This window comes from Salvelinus fontinalis, chromosome 5, assembly GCF_029448725.1.
Source record: "Salvelinus fontinalis isolate EN_2023a chromosome 5, ASM2944872v1, whole genome shotgun sequence".
Lineage (NCBI taxonomy): Eukaryota > Metazoa > Chordata > Actinopteri > Salmoniformes > Salmonidae > Salvelinus > Salvelinus fontinalis.
The window spans coordinates 48,493,822-48,515,437 of NC_074669.1; the positions used below are offsets into that span (position 1 = coordinate 48,493,822).

Consider the following 21,616-nt stretch of genomic DNA (forward strand, 5'->3'; position numbering starts at 1 on the left):
GGTGCGCTCTGTCTCTTTAATAGCTGGGTGCTCTGCCATATGACAATAACCATGCAATGAAACCCCAAGTTCAAGAATCATTGGAAACTACAAAGTAAAAAAAGACAGATGTCCCCTCCTTTTCATCTTTTTATTTTCAGCTGGACAGGCTAATGCATTTCGGCAGTTATGCCTTCATCAGAGCAACGGATATTTCACCAGATATATAAATGTGAAGCATCCGGTTGGCGTTGTCACTCACTACCAAATATGGTGATGAGAGGAAAACCAGTGGGAGACGATGAAGCAAAATGGATTTTGGCTGACATTCTGCAATTTGTTTTTTACAGCTGAAACATTTAATCTCCATACAATTCAATGTTTCCAAAACTAGAATCTGTAACAGAGTGGACTGCGTTTTGGTTTTGTAGACTTTACCCTTTGCCAAAGTTTCTAAAGGCATTGTTTAGGAGTGCAAGGGCGAATTGTGTTATTGCACACTTCACAGAGTAGGCGTTTCCTAACAGAAATATGCAAATAAAGGTTAGAATGCATTAATAGGATCTGACTAGCTCGTTTTTGGTTGTACCCACCTTCTTGCTTGTTCTGCCCACTATGATTAATTTACTCCCATTTTAAAACGACAGGCTCTGGTCTATCTTGGGTTAGTTATAAAAATCGTTGCTTCTATTTTATGTAAACATACCAAACGTAACATATCATACTAATTTGAGTGTCCTGGGTGTACATTTACTATGTTACGTCTAGTCTGAGACCAGTCTGCCTACATAGGTAGTCTAATGGTTCCATCGCCTGTCATTTGACTGTCAATGTTTTTTTCTTCACCTGTTGCAATACCCCCGTATGGAGCTCGTGATGTTCAGAGGGTTGGCTGTAGGTGGAGTTACGGTCAAATATTGGGTGGTCCTGTTCCTCTTCGATTAGGCTTCTATCTTCTTAAAGAACTGAGGGTTTGACTGTGAATGGTATACAGTAGGCTATGTGTCAGGCGTTTTACACAGAACAGAAGAAAATGTAACCCAGTTTGGATTATTTCTTCATTTTTGGATGAATGCGGAGACGCGGTGCGCCCTCGTTGAAAGGGAGTCTGCCTTTGCGCACCAAATGAAGTCATGAACGGCAGAACGATGATGTCATCGCCTGCACTTGCAGCTATATTCCCTATGCACTGATCGACGTACACACACCGCTGAGGGGTTCTCACCGTTTGCGAAAGTAATACGGATAGCCTTCCTTGGGAAGTGGGTCATGGAATAATCGGTTCACCTATTTTCTTCTAAAGGCTATATGTGAAAGCTTGGTTTTGAGAGTTCATTTGTCTGTTAAATTGATATGCTACTGTCGCCTGATAAAAACGTTTGACATGTTAAGATTCGTTTTTGGATACAGATAGCGGGAACATTTATTGTAAGAATAGGCTATAGCCTACATTTCCATTTTGCGTGATGCAGATCAAATATATGCTGTCAGGTTTATTCTGTGGTAGCCTACAGTTTTCAATAGGCCTAAATCAAGATTGAAACATCAAGAAGATGTGCTCGTTTTGGAAATATATCAAAGTACGGAATAAAACATACTGTAAAACATGCTGCTCTGAGAAATTGGACGTTGGTATCATTCATGGTGTCGCGGAGAGCAAAGCACTGAGACATGGATAAGTTTCTGCAGATCGCGCCTCACTCCCTGGCCATAGTGCTATCTCGGGTTGGCGCCGAGGAGTCGCCCGCGGTAACCGACAAGCTCCAGCAACATCACACGGGCTACGAGATATTTGCCGACTTCAAAGCTGTCAACATGCAGCACTTCTGGAATAAGAAAGTGACCGATGCGATATCGGAGACTTTTTTCCTAGGCTGGATTGACGAGGATGTCCTGCTGATCCAAGGGAAGGAACACCACCTCGAGGTGCTCAGAGCGGGATGGACGAGGCGGGCCCTCAAACCGCCCGGAGGTTTCGAGATCAAGTGCATCGGTAAGACTGTACTCAATCAATCATATAGGCTATCTGTAATTATCATCATAATGCCACCCAGGCAGGTTGTTGTCACTTGTTTGTTTTGTTTATTGAGTAGCCTAAGGTACTTTTCAGGTCATCTGAACACTGTGGTGGTCCACTCTGCACAATAGGATAGCGTGCCTCAACTTTAATGAGTAACAGTAGGCCTTTCCCACTGGGAGCACACTGGTTGAATCAACGTTGTTTTCACGTAATTTCAATGTAATCCCATTGAACCAACGTAGAATAGGCGTCGAATTGACATCTGTTGGCATTGGGTTGGGATCAAATGGAATGTGTGAGACTCATGGCGCCCAGGAGGAGTAATGGGAGAACCCTGAGGCCAGCAGAAGAGTAAAAATACATGTTAATTTATAGCCCTACCTGTGGTTTCCTTAATTCCCACTTTCCTCACCATTGTTCTGCTAGTAAGGGAAATATGTGTGGGACTTTGGAGTTTCTCTTGAAATTAGTGGGATCTGTTTGTATTTCAGGTAAACAATCAGAACAGTAGAGCTGCACGTGTGGCTAGAGCGAGTGGTGTGTGTGTGTATGTGTTTACCATGAAGTTTGGGGACATGTGAAGTTGAACCGAGGTGGTTGTTTAGTGCGGAAAACTTCAGGGTCGCTCACTCATAAATGCTTTGAAAGTCTGAACAAAATCTGCTTTTAGGGAGAGTAGGCTATTTGTGTTTTTTTTAAATGTACTGTAAGCACGAAATCAAATAGCTATTGAGAAACACCATTGCTTTGTGAAGAGACCAAGTTCAGGACCATGTAAACATCTCTCTATCTCTCTCTCTCTCTTTCTGCCACATCAACAATTTCAAAAGGATGGGAAAGTTACAAAACAGTCAAATATTGATTGAGAAAAAGTTTCAAACAAGGGGAAATTCTGTGCTTATTTGTCCATGGAGGGGGTACCATGCCCTCCCTGACCCTACCACCAAAGCAGCCAGCACTGATAAGCTTTGGAATGTTTCCATGATAGCTAATAAATAACCACAGATGAATACAGTCTCTAATCTAATGAGGGCTCTATATTAATGCTCATGCAAGCTGCTAGTGCTACTAGTATTGCTTGGCCAGCGCAGTGCTGAACATACTACAGATGTGGAAATCTCTGTCTGCTGACCCATCTTTCATCTGACAAAACACAGTCATACTGTATCAGGTTCATGTCATACTGAGTGCTGGAAGTTGAATTCATATTCACAACAGTCAATAATCACATGCACATTGACTTGACTTAAAAGGTGAGGAAATAGAGCTTTTGAAATTGAAAACAATGGTTGGCTCTGGATAGCGAAGTTCAGAGTCACAAGTTGGTCTAACCTAATAAGTTTGTTGAAACTAAGGTGGGGCTTAGAATCACTGCCAGATTCCAGAATTTTCCACATATTTCTAATTCCAATGTTAAGCCATTCTATTCTGTATGTGGCTCTTTTGGACACTTTCTGGTAGTGTTGTGTGGGTGGGCTGTACTTCAGCCCGCAATCCGTATCACAGTCAGTACTTTCTTCTGCATAAACCTCTCCCATAGATGTGTGGGATGGCCATGGTTACTTAGACTAGATAGAAGTCTAGGAAAGTTGTTTCTGTTTACTTGGGATACATGTATATCTGAGGTCTGCTTGTTCCTTTCCATTCTGAACACATACAGCATGCTAGTAGATACCCACAGACTTCCAGTCACTACGCTAACGCTAGTTAGCATTGGCTCGCAAAACTACCTCTAACTTCCTTCATACTGGACACAGAGATTTAAAAATGGTATCCACAAGACTCTTGGGAAGTAGATAATTTTTAATCATTGCCAAAATCCTGAAATATCCTTTTAACGAGGGTTTTCTCACTTGCCAGAGTCTGTTTTTGTTTTTGTGGGTTTTTGTTAGGTGCAATTGTGAACAATAGTCATGTCAGACATCAAATAAATCTAATAGGCCATTAATAATTCACTGCAGATCAAGGATAAATTGTCCTACCGGCGATGTGGCTAGATGTCCATGCACTCGACATTTGAAGGTCTGAAGACCAAAGGGCTTAGGTTGATCAAGCCATGTGGGGTGGGCTTTGCCATTTGTAGAAGATAGAAAATCACATAAATTATTGTTTTTACATTTTCGCTTTAACCAGACAAAACTTGAAATGTTTATTTGATGCCAATTGTCAATTGTGTTTGTTATATGTTATTTGTCTGATTATAAATTGCTGTACGGTTGGGATGTCTTCAGTCCTGAACAATGTCCGGAATTGGTAAGCTACAGATTACTGAACATCTAAATACCACCGAAGGAGATGTTGTGTTTCTTTGAATATCAAAGCTCTTGCATGTAATCTGATTTGTGAATTGCAGCATCCGGCAGCAAACGTTTTTTTGCTATTAGGTGTGTGCATCCGTTGACAGTAGCCCCTTCTTTCCCATCATGTCATTGTGGTAGTCTCTGAATAACGAGGGGGGTAGTGGAGGCAGCTGCTCCATGTGCATACCCACTGGGCACAGATGTCAATTCCACGTTGGTTCAACGTTATTTCATTGAAACAACTTGGAAACCACGTTGATTCAACCAGTGTGTGCCCAGTGGGTAGGTACCCTTCATTCACCGACTATTTATCTGGCCCAATTTGACAGAGGTAGTGGAAGAATGTAGTCCTTGGTTTTCTCAAGGTTAAAACCCAAACACACCCATTGAATTGAGGAAGGAAAGGCACATCCCACCTCAGCAGGAAAGCCCATAGCAGCTGTGACTGTGGGGTCTATTCGATTAAACTCTACCCGGTTAAGTCATAAAAGAACATCCAAAACAAAATCTGCATTCCTGTACTCAACGAAACAATGTTTTCGCATTGAAACCAAAATAAAACTATTGCAATTGGATTGAAACATGCTTTTGCTCGCTGTGCGGAAAAGCCTGTTTTTTTTTTACTTGTCCCGGAAACCTGGTTACTAGTTTAATTGAATGAAAGCCCTTTGTTTCCATTTGCGGGCTTCTAACAAAGGGGCTACGAGAAGTGTCCCATGCAGGAAGGAAAGTAGAGGGTCTGTTCAGGAAAGGAACCATGCTAAACACTGAAGCACTCTCCCCAATGGAAGGATGAGGAGGGGCCTGGAAGAGAGAATTGGGGGAAACGATAGACGTCATAGAAATTATTCTGGCAGCATATCCCAGGTGGTAACAGGAATGACTCTGACAGTTTTTCTCAAGTGGTGGGTCGGGCCCCACTGATGCGTTGAGAGTAATTCCTCTCTATGGTTGCGACTTAAGACTGGGTACCGGCCAGAAACATGTTTAATTACTTGGCGGTCGTGAAGGAGGAATTTTTTTTTGAAAAATATATTTTAAGTAGGATACTTTATTTAGCACTGTCTTTTTCTACATATTTGTGTTTACTTGGTGGGTCACAATAATATAACAAAACCTTTGGATGGGTCACACAATGCCAAGTTTTTTGTCGCGAAAATGTATGGAATGTAGTGAAGTAAAAGTAGTCAAAAATATAAATAGTAAAGTACACATACCCCCAAAAACTACTTAAGTAGTACTTTAAAGTATTTTTACTTAATTACTTTACACCACTGGTATTTCTATCTGATTCTACTGCTTGCATCAGTTACCTGCTGTGGAATAGAGTTCAATGTAGTCATGGCTCTATGTAGTACTGTGCACCTCCTAAAGTCTGTTCTGGACTTGGGGATTGTGAAGAGACCTCTGGTGGCATGTTTTGTGGGGTATGCATCATGGCTTTCATGGTGGTAAATACAGTAGACATCACTCCCAGGTCCCTTAGTTACCTCACAAGGGCAGCACTCATAACCACATAACTTAATTTGAAGTTACTTTGAAATTATTTGTGCATGGATTTAAAAAAAACAAAAAAAACAAATTGTGTTTTAAAACAGACATTTAAAGTCAATTGAACAGTTGGGTTGACAATGGTTTTCTAAAAGATCTGGAGAAAGTACTCAACAAAAAAGACAGAGATGAATACATTTTTCTCAGCTTTAATCCATTGTTATGATGAGCAGGTTACAGGTGACTGACATTTCGATGTCAAGCTGATGTCTTCCTCAGAGTGACCCAACACTTGCACTCAACTCCTATTTAGAGCCTAGTGCCCTATTGAGACACAACAATGTGAAAATAAACACAAGGTTTGGAGAAAGTGTGGGCAATTTTACCTTGTGGGGGGCCGATGTGGGGGCAGGCTTTTGCTCCAGCCAAGCAATAGCACCCGATTCTACTAATTTAAGTTTTAATGGAAAACGATGAGCCTTCAAGGAATTTAGTGATTCATTGGATGATTCGTAGAATCAGGTGTGTTACTGCAGGGTAGACCAAAAACCTGCACCCACAGAATTGCCCACACCAAATCTATAGCGATCTATACAGTAGTGATGTGTGACATCTTGGAGCAGGCTTAGTTTCTCAGAGATGTAGTACCTTATGCTTCATGATATGTCGGCTTGCCCCCTGAGATCAATGTGAGAATAATTTTTTAAATAAAGGTGTTGTAATTATGCTTTTAATTCGTAAGGCTTTCTCAATCCACTAACCTGTTTCTACTTGAACGTTCACTGTAGATTTGAAATACAAAATTACAGACCTGTAAATAATAGTCCACATCCTGGATGTCTCTGATGTGTGATGGAAAGTTTTCTGTATTTACCCTCATTAGAACACTTCCTTCACTATGATTATGCCAGCAAATGGGGATACTCGGAAAACTAAAAGTACTGCATTTGGAAATGTTTTTTTAGTACATGTTTAAAGCGTTTTTTTTTTTTGTGAATGTTTGTTTGGAATATAAACTTTGGCAAAAGTTTCTGCACTTGTCGTGGCACCAAAATGTGTCGAATTGTAATTGTTGTCTGCCCAGGCAGCCTACATTGACAAAGCCATAGAGGGAAGTTGATACTGCAGCTGCACTGACCTCATTGGCCGATATCAAGTAGCAGTAGCTCTGCAGATGTGGTTGCACATTGAATTAGGCATAATAAATAGTATTTTGTTTTCTCACACACACGTACTTACTCTTTTCAATTTCGGCCCAAACGGGAAGTTGGTCCCTAGCCTAATGCTGACCATATTTTGACCTGTAGTGCATGATTCCCATACATCGGTTCCATAGAAATTCTAGAATTTTGAAATTCTCCATTGAACATGCTTCTTAGTCCAGGACAAGGCTTAATCTGTGTCTCGTCAACTGGACAGATTAAGTTTAGTCCAGGACTAAAAAGCATTCTGAATGGAGAATCTCTGTCTGGGAAACTGGCCCCATAGGCTTTTAATTTAGCAGGGTGAGATTGCTAGTATTGCATTGTGTCGCTAAAGTCACCTTGCTTAAAACCTGAAGATGATTACTGATGAATTACCCCAGCCGAATGGCGAGTTTACTTGTCTTGTTACTATTTATTATACATAATTGGTTTAGCAGTATTAGGAGCTGATTTGTAATTAGGCATATAATATAATTATTCATGCATGTATCTTTAACCGTCTGTCCACTTGGTTTATTAACCAAGGAGAATTCTATCTTGTTAGTGAATTTTTTTATTTAATTTTTAATTAACATGCCTCTTGCTGTGGGCTTTTGGTCTCCATTGCTGTAGAAAAAGAAAGGCGAGGAATAAAGGCCCAGTGCACAATGTTTCTTCTAAGGCCTCTTCTAACACTGTACTTCTGATTCGCCAGCTAAGGGCATGACTCAACTAAGGGGATAGCAGCCACCAGAGGGCACAACACCTGGTTGCATATGACCAGTGGCCCATCTTTTGAGTTCTGCACATTTAAGAGCAAATACTAAAGGCACACCTTGTAAGGTGGACCAACTATTAAAGAGTGGGCCTTACCACCAATCAAAATGTAAACATTGCAAATGCGTCACACTACATTTTCATTTGCAAATAGTGCCTGATCTGTGCTCAATTAATAAATATTCGTTTTTTTTTTAACCAGGCAAGTCAGTTAAGAACAAATTCTTATTTTACAATGACGGCCTACCCCAGCCAAACCCTCCCCTAACCCGGACCAATTGTGCACTGCCCTATGGGACTCCCAATCACAGCCGTTTGTGATACAGCCCATGAACAAACCAGGGTCTGTAGTGACACCTCAAGCACTGAGATGCAGTGCCTTAGACCGCTGCGCCACTCGAGCCCCAGACAGTTCATAGAAATATAACTTTTTGTTGTAATTTAATAGTCATCATCTGTTTACAAACTGTCCAAGTGCCATAAGACAACTTTGGTTATCACCAGGTAAGAGAGCTGTACTAATTTATTAAGTCATATTCTTTAAACAACTCTAAAGGTTTACAGTGTTTACTCAATTGAAATTACTGGACATTTTACAGACTATGGCTTTAACGCACGCACGCACGCACGCACGCACACACACACGCACGCACGCACACACACACACACACAAATCCCAAATGCTTGCAAACTATGTATTTAATAGTGTTTCAAAGTACATTCCAAATACTCAACAAATGCTGTTTCAAATGAGTAATTACATGTAATTCAAATACAGCAGCTATGTATCTGGCTCACTGGTGTGGAACTGAATTGATCTGAACTTGTCCCGGACCTGCTGTTTTCGACTCGTTCTCTCTACCACACCTGCTGTCTCTAACTCTGAATGATCGGCTATGAAAAGCCAACTGACATTTACTCCTGAGGTGCTGACCTGTTGCACCCTCTACAACCACTGTGATTATTATTATTTGACCCTGCTGGTCATTTAAAACGTTTGAACATCTTGGCCATGTACTGTTATAATCTCCACCCGGCACAGCCAGAAGAGGACTGTCCACTCCTCAGAGCCTGGTTCCTCTCTAGGTTTCTTCCTAGGTTCCTGCCTTTCTAGGGAGTTTTTCCTAGCCACCGTGCTTTGACATCTGCATTGCTTGCTGTTTGGGGTTTTAGGCTGGGTTTCTGTACAGCACTTTTTTGTGACATCGGCTGATGTAAAAGTGGCTTTATAAATACATTTGAACATTGTTGTACTCTACAATGCCTATTTCTCATACAGCAGCTTCAAAGTGTCAGTCTTTTGTATTGCTTTTCCTTGCGTCTGCTGTCTGCCTGTGACTGGCTCTGTCTGTTTTGTCGGTAGTCTTTTTCTGTCTATAGCTCCAACAACAACTCTTGGCTCTTTTAAGGGATGGCACTCGGTAGCAGCTATGAGATCATCGGACTGGGTTGTCATGGCTACGAGCGCTGTTGCAGCGCAATTGAGAAATAAGATGGCTGGTGTGTTGCGTCTCCCTCCTCCTCCTCCTCTCTTCCTCTCCTATTTTCTCTTTGGTATGAATGAACTTCAGCAAATTTGACACCGTCCCCTCCATCCCCCTCCCTCCCTCATCTCCTCTTTCATCCCTCCCTCATTCCTCCCTCCATCTATACTTATGAGTCAGCAGGCTCTGCAGCAAGCAATGGCCGCCACGCTAGAGAGACAATGACTGGGGGCTCCATTGTGAGCTGGGGGCTGCGTTCACACTCAAAAGAGCCCTTTGAGGGTCTTCAACAAAAACAAACGTGCTTTAAGGAAGGCTCCGTTTATGGAGTGGTTGGCCAAGTTCTTTCTGGCCAATGCACAGTCGCAGTGTCAGTCTGTGGAAACGTATTGTTGCGGGCCGTACAGATGTAGGATCTTACTTCGGACAGTTTGCTACAGCAGGAAAATAATCCTGAAGCAACAGGAAATGTGAATTATTATGTGGATTATTGTAGGGGTTTATACATTTTTCGTTATGGCAAATCAAGTCTGAAATGTCACAAAGTGGAAATTAAAAACTTTAAAAGCCTTTTAAAAACTAAAATATATTACAAGTTTGCATTTCCTACAAGAACTGGGTGTGAATAAGTATACAGTACCAGTCAAAAGTTTGGACACACCTACTCTTTCAAGGGTTTTTCTTTATTTTTTACTATATTCTACAATGTAGAATAATAGTGAAGACATCAAAACTATGAAATAACACACATGGAATCATGTAGTAACAAAAGTGTTAAACTGCCTTAATGAGAATTTTGCACACTCTTGGCATTCCCTCAACCAGCTTCATGAGGTAGTCACCTGGAATGCATTTCAATTAACAGGTGTGCATTGTTAAAAGTTCATTTGTGGAATATCCTTTTTTCTTAATGCGTTTGAGCCGATCAGTTGTGTTGTGACAAGGTAGGGGTGGTATATAGAAGATAGCAGCCCTATTTGGTAAAAGACCAAGTCCATATTATGGCAAGAACATCTAAAATAAGCTAAGAGAAACAACAGTCCACCATTACTTTAAGACATAAAGGTCACTCAATCCGGAAAGTTTCTTCAAGTGCAGTCGCAAAAACCATCAAGCGCTATGATGAAACTGGCTCTCATGAGGACCGCCACAGGAAAGGAAGACCCAGTTACCTCTGCTGCAGAGGATAAGTTCATTAGAGTTACCATCCTCATAAATTGCAGCCCAAATAAATGCTTCACTGAGTTCAAGTAACAGACACATCTCAACATCAACTGTTCAGAGGAGACTGCGTGAATCAGGCCTTCATGGTCGAGTTGCTTCAAAGAAACCACTACTAAAGCACACCAATAATAAGAAGAGACTTGTTGGGCCAATAAACACGAGCAATGGACTTTAGACCGGTGGAAATCTGTCCTTTGGTTTGATGAGTCTAAATTTGAGATTTTTGGTTCCAAAAGCAGTGTCTTTGTGAGACGCAGAGTAGGTGAACGGATTATCTTTGCATGTGCGGTTCCCACCGTGAAGCATGGAGGTGTGATGGTGTAGGGGTGCTTTGCTGGTGACATGGTCTGTGATTTATTTTGAATTGACGGCACATTTAACCACCATGGCTACCACAGCATTCTGCAGCGATATGCAATCCCATCTGGTTTTCGCTTAGTGGGACTATCATTTATTTTTCAACAGGACAATGACCCAACACACCTCCAGGCTGGGCTATTTGACCAAGAAGGAGAGTGATGGGCTCCCGAGTTGCGCAGCGGTCTAAGGCACTGCATCTCAGTGCAAGAGGCTTCACTATAGTACCTGGTTTGAATCCAGGCTGTATCATGTCTGGCCATGATTGGGAGTCCCATAGGGACTGCGGACAATTGGCCCAGTGTTGTCGGGGTTTGCCGGAGTAGGCTGTCATTGTAAATAAGAATTTGTTCTTAACTGACTTGCCTAGTTAAATAAATAAATAAAAATTTAAGTGCTGCATCAGATGATATGGCCTCCACAATCACCCGACCTCGACCCAATTGAGATGGTTTGGGATGAGTTGGACCGCAGAGTGAAGGAAAAGCAGTCAACAATAACTCCTTCAAGACTGTTGGAAAAGCATTCTTGGTGAAGCTGGTGGAGAGAATGCCAAGAGTGTGCAAAGCTGTCATCAAGGCAAAGGGTGGCTGCTTTGAAGAATCTAAAATATATTTTGATTTAACACTTTTTACTACATGATTCCATGTGTGTTATTTCATAGTTTGATGTCTTCACTATTATTCTACAATGTAGAAATTAGTAAAAATAAAGAAGAATCCTTGAATGAGTAGGTGCGTCCAAACTTTTGATTGGGACTGTAGGTGGAAGGCTAAGCTGTGACTGATCAATTTGTCTAACCCAAAACACGTTTGAAAGTGTGACAAAAGTGTCAATAGCTGTGCATTTTAGGCATACTGTACAGTCAGTCATAGGGTTTTTTCTGTTGACATGGTGTCGCCACATGTTATAGTCTGCTGTGATGGCAGGAACCACGTAAGGTCATGTACTACCATTAGAGGGCAAAGTAGGGTACCTTAAGCTACTGAGAGGAGGCTATGACCACACTCAAATGCATGAACACGGATAAAATCATATTTGACGTACATCATTGTCCGTTTTTGTTCGTCAAAGGTACAACTCAAGTCAACTATTTGGCAACGGACTGTCAGACACAAAGTCCCAGTGTGCCGATGGCCTACAGGTACGACCACATTGAGATGCATGAACACAGATTAAATCGTATATGACGTCCATTGTTGTCCGTTTTTGTCTGTCAGCCCATCTCTACTTTTTGGGGACCAGTTGTATACTTTAAGGCAACCATATTGTGCAACTAATGGTGGAACAAACTCCCTCACGACGCCAGGACAGCGGAGTCAATCACCACCTTCCGGAGACACCTGAAACCCCACCTCTTCAAGGAATACCTAGTATAAAGCAATCCTTCTGCCCCCCCCCCCCCCCCCCCCTTAAAAGATTTAGATGCACTATTGTAAAGTGGCTGTTCCACTGGATGTCATTAGGTGAATGCACCAATTTGTAAGTCGCTCTGGATAAGAGCGTCTGCTAAATGACTTAAATGTAAATGTAAAACTATTTTATGGACAATCATCTCTGTTGACATTCATCTGGTAACAGATGACTCACATTAAAAAAACATTGGTTTAATCAGAATTTGCAGGCGCAGCATCTGTGTGGCCATACCATGAGAGAACTACTGCCCGCTCTCATTGAAGCCACAGAGTTCAAGGCCGACCGCGGTACTGCAGGGTTTGTTAAGCAGAAAACAGGATCAAATTGTATTTGTCACATGTGCCGAATACAACAGGTGTAATGCTTTCTTACAAGCCCATAACCAACAATGCAGTTTAAGAAAGATAAGTTAAGTAAAAAATAAAGTAATGGAGGGCGAGGGAGTCTCTAGGTTTTGCTCGCCTGAGGTACAGTATCTCATTATGAGCTGTAGACCACACTATCTACCTAGTGAGTTTTCATATGCATTTTTCTTAGCGGTCTTACATACCACCACAGACTGATGCTGGCACTAAGACCACACTCAATGAGCTGTATACCGCCATAAGAAAACAGGAAAACGCTCATCCAGAGACGGTGCTCCTAGTGGCCGGGGACTTTAATGCAGTGAAACTTAAATCCGTTTTACCTCATTTCTATTAGCATGTTAAATGTGCAACCAGAGGGGAAAAAAACTCACGACCACCGTTACTCCACACACAGAGATGCGTACAATGCTCTCCCTCACCCTCCATTTGGCAATCTGACTATAATTCTATCCTCCTGATTCCTGCTTAAAAGCAAAAACTAAAGCAGGAAGCACCAGTGACTCGGTCAATAAAGAAGTGGTCAGATGAAGCAGATGCTAAGCTAAAAGACTGTTTTGCTAGCACAGACTGGAATATTTTCCGGGATTATTCCGATGGCATTGAGGAGTACACCACATCAGTCACTGGCTTCATCAATAAGTGCATTGATGACATCGTCCCCACAGTGACTGTATGTACATACCCCAACCAGAAGCCATGGATTACAGGCAATATCTGCACTGAGCTAAAGGGTGGAGCTGCCGCTTTCAAGGAGCGGGACTCTAACCCGGAAGCTTATAAGAAATCCCGCTATGCCCCCCGACGAACCATCAAACAAGCAAAGCGTCAATACAGGACTAAGATCGAATCGTACTACACCGGCTCTGACACTCCTCGGATGTGGCAGGGCTTGCAAACTAATACAGACTACAAAGGGAAGCACCACCATGAGCTGCCCAGTGACACGAGCCTACCAGATGAGCTAAATTACTTCTATGCTCGCTTCAAGGTAAGTAACACTGAAACATGCATGTGAGAGCACCAGCTGTTCTGGATGACTGTGTGATCACGCTCTCTGCAGCCGATGTGAGTAAGACCTTAAAACTGGTCAACATTCACAAGGCCGCAGGGCCAGACGGATTATCAGGACGTGTACTGCGAGCCTGCGCTGACCAACTGGCAGGTGTCTTCACTGACATTTTCAACCTGTCCCTGACTGAGTCTGTAATACTAACATTTGTCAAGCAGACCGCCATAGTGTTCTTGGGCACAGGGACTAAGGTAACCTGCCTAAATGACTACCGACCCGTAGCACTCACGTCTGTAGCCATGAAGTGCTTTGAAAGGCTGGTCATGGCTCACAACACCATTATCCCAGAATCCCTAGACCCACTCCAATGTGCATACCGCCCCAACAGATCCACAGATGATGCAATCTCTATTGCACTCCACACTGCCCTTTCCCACCTGGACAAAATGAACACCTAAGTGAGAATGCTATTCATTGACTACAGCTCAACGTTCAACACCATAGTACCCTCAAAGCTCATCACTAACACCTCCCGCTACAATTGTATCCTGTTCTTCGTGACGGGCCACCCCCAGGTGGTGAGGGTAGGTAACAACAAAACCATCACGCTGATCCTCAACACAGGGCCCCTCAGGGGTGCGTGCTCAGTCCCCTCCTGTACTCCCTGTTCACTCATGACTGCACGGCCAGGCACGACTCTAACACCCTCATAAAGTTTGCCGATGACACAACAGTAGTAGGTCTGATCACCGACAATGACGAGACAGCCTATAGGGAGGAGGTCAAAGACTTGGCCGTGTGGCGCAAGGACAACAACCTCTCCCTCAATGTGATCAAGACAAAGGAGATGATTGTGGACTACAGGAAAAGGAGGGCCGAGTACACCCCCATTCTCATCGACGGGGCTGTAGTGGAGCAGGTTGAGAGCTTCAAGTTCCTTGGCGTCCACATCACCAACAAACTAACATGGTCCAAGCACACCAAGACAGTCGTGAAGAGGGCACGACAATGCCTATTCCCCCTCAGGAGACTAAAAAGATTTGGCATGGGTCCTCAGATCCTCAAAGTTATACAGCTGCACCATCGAGAGCATCCTGATAGGTTGCTTCACTGCCTGGTATGGCAACTGCTCGGCCTCCGACCACAAGGCACTACAGAAGGTTGTGTGTATGGCCCAGTACATCACTGGGGCCAAGTTTCCTGCCATCCAGGACCTCTATACCAGGTGGTGTCAGAGGAAGGCCCTAAAAATTGTCAAAGTCTCCAGCCACCCTAGTCATAGACTGTTCTCTCTGCTACCGCATGGCAAGCGGTAGCGGAGAGCCGAGTCTAGGTCCAAGAGGCTTCTAAACAGCTTCTACCCCCTAACCATAAGACCTGCTGAACAGCTAATCAAATGGCTACCCCAGACTATTTGCACCCCCCCCCCCCTCTTTATACGCTGCTGCTACTCTCTGTTATTATCTATGCATAGTCACGTTAATAATTCTACCTCCATGTACATATTACCTCGACTAACCGGTGTCCCCGCACATTGACTCTGTACAAGTACCCCCTGTATATAGCCTCGCTATTGTTATTTTACTGCTGCTCTTTAATTATTTTTTACTTTTATTTCTTACATTTTTAAGGTATTTTTCTTAACTGCATTGTTGGTTAAGGGCTTGTAAGTAAGCATTTTTCTGTTGTATTCGGCGCATGTGACAAATACAATTTTATTTTATATCCAAAAGTGGGTTTATAGTTGGGGGCACAAGATTAATATCATATATAGTGTGTCTTTTATGTACTGTATAACTAGCCTAAATGTTTTTCTTTTTTCCTTTGAGGGTATCCTATGCTGTGGATATGCGGGAGGATGCATATTGGCAAGAGCCAAAAACGGCAAGCTTGGCAGATTTGGTTACTGTTGATATCTGTTTCGGACAGATATGGTCTTGTTGTTTATAATAATAACAATATATTTTTGTTAAGGGACAGATACAATTAAAACATTAACACCTTGAATCATTAACATTCAGATGTATTGCACCATCATGCTTTAACTTGCACTAATTTAAATCCCATCGGTCCCTAGATGGGATTTAACATAGTAGAAAGGAAAGGAAATTTTTGGGGGAAAATGTATGTCACCTGAAACTAACACTGCACAAGTGTGGAACATTTTATCAGTGTTATTTCCTGATAGTTTCCTGATAGTTGCTGGTTGAAAATACATTCCACAACAGCTTTTGCATGGGTGGAGTTATGGCCTGCCTAGTGACATTACCAGGCAGTGTAAGTTAATAGACCAATAACAAAAAGATTTCCAAACCTATCTGCCAATAACAGCTAGTTTTCAGGTTACACATCCCTCCAATTTGGCCCCTCCAATTAGGTCAGTCACTCTAAGGACCACTCCTAGACAGTCCAAGCCAAATTCTTGCTTGAGAAATAGTTTTTTGTGTGTTTTTTTTGTTTATTTTTGACAATTTTAATGGATAAATATTACGGTAAGGCACTTAATTGTTACCCAGAAATGATTTGATATTGAGATAAAAACGTCTTATGTGCCCCTGACATTTACAACCAAATTCATGCATGTAATTTTGAGTATGTTAATTTGTTTGTTTTTTCATAAATAACATGATATTGGTTTTTAAACTGGGATTAAATGTACTCCATGGTGCAGAAGTAGTCAAGAATAGCCAAGAGTTCACGCCATGACTAATGGAGGAGGATGCCTGATAATAGCAACGTTACATTGAATTCGCCCCCCAAAAAGTTTATTCTAATTAGGTGTGTGTGTGTGTGTAGAAGCCTCTCTGATCTCATTAATTTGTCTCTGCCATGGCCCGTATTAATTATTAACGCCCTTGAAATACAAAAAAAATTCAATTTTGAGGTGAAAAGGATTAAACACCTTTGGCTCTATACATACTCAACTGATGTACAACACATCTGGCACAACTTTTGTCATACAACAGAGTTTGTCTGCATAAAACGAATTACACACGTGTTGTGGAGACACTGCACAAAACATTTTGTGTGCAGACAAACTCTCCATTGTATCACAACAATATAAGTTGTATCAAAACCTTTGCATCAAGTAAGTTGTACATCAGTTGTTCAACCTGAGTGTGTTTGGGGTCCGTAGGTTGGGGGAAGCTGCATATCATCATGCCTCTAATCCCTCTCATCTTCCCTGAAATTGTATTACATCTGGAAAACTCATGTAGACTTCAGGGGAACTCCCGACTCCAAGTATTACCTTTAAATCCTTGCCTTTTGGTCTATGATGATTTAATCTACAGTAGAACCTCAAAGATACAACCGTCAGAGCTAAGGACTGACTGGTCTACCAAACATTGTTGTTGAACTACAACATTTAATAAATACAAGAAAATTGGCTTCTGTAGGGTACATAAATGTAGATGAGGTCTTACTGTATGATCGTGATGGGACACCTTTAAGTTGTCTTTAGTGGAATCACTCACAAGTGGGAATAGGGGAAAGAAGTCCTAAGCATGACATTTGAAGGAAGAATCCCTGTTGTTTAAAACATTTTTTTATTTAACTAGGAAAGTCAGTTAAGAACAAATGATTATTTACAACGATGGCCTACCCCAGCGACACTGGGCACCGCCCTATGGGACTCCCAATCACACCCAGATGTGATGCAGCCTGGATTTTAACCAGGCACTACAGTGACTCCTCTTGCATTGAGATGCTGGGTCTTAGACAACTGCACCACTCAGGAGCCCATTTAACAATTGTAAACCAAGTAAAACTATATGCGGTTTTGAATAGAAATAAGAAATGTGAATTCAATGTAAGTAGGGGCTCCCGAGTGGCGCAGCGGTCTAAGGCACTGCATCTCAGTGCTAGAGGCATCACTATAGATCCTGGTTCGATTTCAGGCTGTATCACAACCAGCTGTGATTGAGAGTCCCATAGGGCGGTGCACAATTGGCCCAGCGTAGTCTGGGTTTGGCTGGGGTAGGCTGTCATTGTAAAATAAGAATTTGTTCTTAACTGACTTGCCTAGTTAAATAAAGGTTAAATGAAAATAATATTGATGAATCAAATCCTTGATGGTGTTTTTTTTGTATTATTTAATACCATTCATTGTTATACAGTGGTAATATAGAGGGGCTAATCATTTGAACCGTTTCATCTAACAGCAGAGTTTTCATAGGCTGGGCCAGAAGCTGGGGGCGGAGCCAAGCTTTGGGGGTTGTTCAGTTGCATGTAATACAGAACAGTTCCTCAATTAGCATGGGACATGTCTCAAGAGGGTAGAGGGGGAGATGGTCTCATGCTTATCCAGCCCCCTTTCCTGCAGTGGCACTGCACAGCTGAGAGAGTTAGAGAGGGATGGAGAGAAAGAGCGAGGGGGGTGGTTAAAAAAACACTCAGCCAGAGGCTCTCATCATTAGTCCCTTAATAAATTGCTTGCAGGACACATGTGGCTGCTGCATTTTTGTGTGTGTGGATGTTTTTTTTTCTTCTCTTCTCCACTATAATTGTGTCCTCGGTCTCTCTCTCTCTCACTCGCTCTCTGCTTCCCCTACCCCTCCCCTTGTCTCAGTCACCCAGACACAGACACACGCATGCTCACGCAGAATCTCGCACAGTGGGCAGGCACGCACACACACACCCTTTCTTGAGGTTCTGGGAGCAGTGGCAGCTGCGGTGGTTAGCGTTGAAAGACATTGGCCGTTGACTGGAGTTAGCTGCAGCCCTGTCGGTTGAATGAATGGATGCTCCAACGAGCCTCTTAGGATTGGATTCTCGTATTGGATTTTCACGAGAGAGGAGGAGGATATCTATTCTGGGATTTGTTTTATTTCTATGCGCTCCATCTTTTTTTCTCTCCCCACCCTTTCTCGGTGTGTCGTCGAGGACGAGCGGGTCTTGCGCGGTGGATTTGGCCTCTGCTACACTCTGCAATCTATAGTTTTTCTGTGGAGGTCAGGATAAAGGGCGCTATTCTTTCTCCTTTTTTCCTCAAAGGGGGGGCTCTTTTGTTTTCCGGGGCTCGGCCGAGCGAGCCCTATAGCTCCCATGGTGAATTGAGCTATTGTGGAGAAGAGCCTCGACAGCTAAGCTGCCGATTCTCTACCCCTCTCTTCCCCCTCCATCAAAAAAAATACCATTCACCTGAACCAACCCCCCTCCAACCTTCCTTTCCCACACCTCCATCTCTCCTCGCCATTCTTTCTCCTTGCCTCCCATGCCCCATTTCCTTCATCCTTACCCCTGCCATCCCCTCCCCTCCCGCAGCATAGCGGCTACGTAATGTGCCTCCCGACGCATGCGAACAGGGATGCTACAAATGGTGGTTTGGACTGATCGCTGACATAAAAAAAGGGTGATGCCTCGTGCAACCATCACCGCCTCCGCCGCAATGGATCAGCCTGGGAAAACGCAGCAGATGCCAATCCACCGCAGACTGGATTGAGGGGCGGTTGTAGTAGTTTGCCTGTGAATGAGAAAACGTGCGTGTGTGTGTATGCAAGCGTGCACGCTGGTCCTCCGTCGTGTCTCTTGCCTGATCCCTTGCATCGGGCATCCCTGATGATTTTTTTATTTATTTTTATTTAAGGTTTATTTAGCTAGGTAAGTCAGTTAAGAACAAATTCTTATTTACAATGACGGCCTACCCCGGCCAAATCCGGGCGACGCTGGGCCAATTGTGCGTCGCCCTATGGGACTCCCAATCACGGCCGGATGTGATGCAGCCTGGTGTGGGGGAGGCACTAAGCCTCAGGTTGGCCTCCCCCCGAACACAGTAGTAGCCCCGTGGCAAGCCGCTTGCCCCTGGGGTCGCTATGAAAAAGACCCGCAGCACCAATTTGCGGCAGGCCTGGCCCAGTTCGGACCTGTCCGAGCGGCTGCCGGAGCGCACCCGCTCCCGGAGCGAGAAGGACTTCCGTCTCCAGCAGAAACACCACCACACTCCCCCTCCTCCACCCCACATCTCACCAGGTCCCCCCCGGGGCTACCAAATGCCAGGTGAGTCTGACAGCACCCCCTACCACAACCACTACCATCCCTAATTCACCATCTTGTCAGATGTTGGCAAGCATGTGTGAAGTTGAACGTGAGGGTTAGTAAAGGTCTTGGTTTCTTCCAAGATCACATTTTTCCAAGGCTACTATTGGGTTTCTATGGATATGGAATATGTGATGACAAAGGGTTGAGTTTGTGAGTGTCTGTGTTCTGTAATGCTTGTGAAATAAAACATAAAAAAGTTGAAGTGACATAGTAAAAGGGTAAAGACAATATTGGAATTGAATGGTCCCAGGCAAGGATATTGCATTATGGCGGTTGGTTATTTATTAATTAAAACGGTAATATTAGGATTTTAGTACAACAAAGGGCTGAAATAGTAAGCAATGGGATGTTGTTGGAGCTAAATCTTTGAAACCCTTCCCATCACAGATTTTTCTTTCCCCTTGAATCATGGGTTGAGGTGTGAGTGATCTGCATATCCATATGGCATGCACATTTCTGTGAGATTTCTGTGAGCTTGACAATCTGGTATTGTTGTGTGAAGTGTCAGATAGGACTGTGAAATGGGGTAAAATCAATAATGTAATTCATGGTCAATGTTTTTAATGACACCATGGTACGTTTTAAAGGGATATTTCACGTTGCTTTTGTTTAAACATCTAAAAAACAAAACATTTTCGGATGAAAAAAAATCTCCCCCGTTTAGCATATTTTAAATTGAATGTAGAAGTAATCTCAAAATAATTTAAAACCAAATAATTGTTGTACAATTCGTTATAGAGATGTTTTGGGCATGAAATATAAAAACATTCTAACCTTGGAGTTTGACTTTTCATTGGCGTGACTCGTTTAAGTTGTGATGTTTCATCACAGACTAACTAGCTACATGATCTCCTTGCTTGACAAGCTAGCTAATTTATTAGCCAACATCAGCGACCTATACTGAACAAAAATATAAACGCAACATGTAAAGTGTTGCTCCCATGTTTCATGAGCTGAAATAAAAGATCACAGAAATGTTCCAAAAAGCGTATTTCTTTCAAATGTTGTGCACAAATTTGTTTACATCCCTGTTAGTGACCATTTCTCCTTTGCCAAGATAATCCATCCACCTGACAGGTGTGGAATATCAAAAAGCTGATTAAACCGCATGATCTCTACACAGGTGCACCTTGTGCTGGGGACAATAAATGTGCAGTTTTGTCACAACAAAATGCCACAGATGTCTCAAGTTGAGGAAGCATGCAATTGGCATGCTGAGTGCATGAATGTCCACCAGAGCTTTTGCCAGAGAATTGAATGCTAATTTCTCTACCATAAGCTGCATCCAAGGTTGTTTTAGAGAATTTGGCAGTATGTCCAACCAGCCCCACAACCGCAGACCACATGTAACCATGCCAGCCCAAGAACTCCACATCCAGGATTGTCTGAGACCAGCCACCTGGACAACTGATGAGACTGTGGGTTTGCACAACCAAATAATTTCTGCAGGGATTTCTAAGGGAAGCTCATTTGCATGCTCATCATCCTCACCAGGGTCTTGACCTGACAGCAGTTTGGCGTTGAAACCGACTTCAGTGGGATAATGCTCACCTTCGATGGCCACTGGCACGCTGGAGAAGTGTGTTCTTCACAGACGAATCCCGGTTTCAACTGTACTGGGGAGATGGCAGACAGCATGTATGGCATCGTGTGGGCGAGCAGTTCGCTGATGTCAGCATTGCGAACAGAGTGCCATGTGTTGCTGTGGGATTATGGTATGGGGCAGGCATAAACTATAAACAATGAATACAATAGCATTTTATCGATGTCAATTTTAATGCACAGAGATACCGTAACGAGATCCTGAGGCCCATTGTCGTGCCATTCATCCGCCGCCATCACCTCATGTTTCAGCATGATACTTTACGGCACCATGTTGCAAGGATCTGTACACAATTCCTGGAATCTGAAAATGTCCCACTTCTTCCATGGTCTGTACAGTATACTCACCAGACATGTCACCCATTG

The 21,616-nt window shown here is 43.0% G+C and overlaps 1 protein-coding gene across 2 annotated transcripts in view; it reads left to right on the plus strand.

Moving 5' to 3' along the window:
• Positions 1-869: 869 nt before the first annotated feature.
• Positions 870-21,616, plus strand: part of LOC129855749 (storkhead-box protein 2-like) — a 65,959-nt gene continuing 45,212 nt past the window's right edge. The window contains exon 1 of one of the 2 annotated variants that reach the window (XM_055923740.1): positions 870-1,972. In XM_055923740.1, the coding sequence (XP_055779715.1) occupies positions 1,651-1,972 (322 nt within the window). In that variant the 5' untranslated portion in view covers positions 870-1,650. Of the gene's footprint in view, positions 1,973-18,136; positions 19,607-21,616 lie in introns of those variants that run through there. The other variant, XM_055923741.1, reaches the window with a different exon arrangement.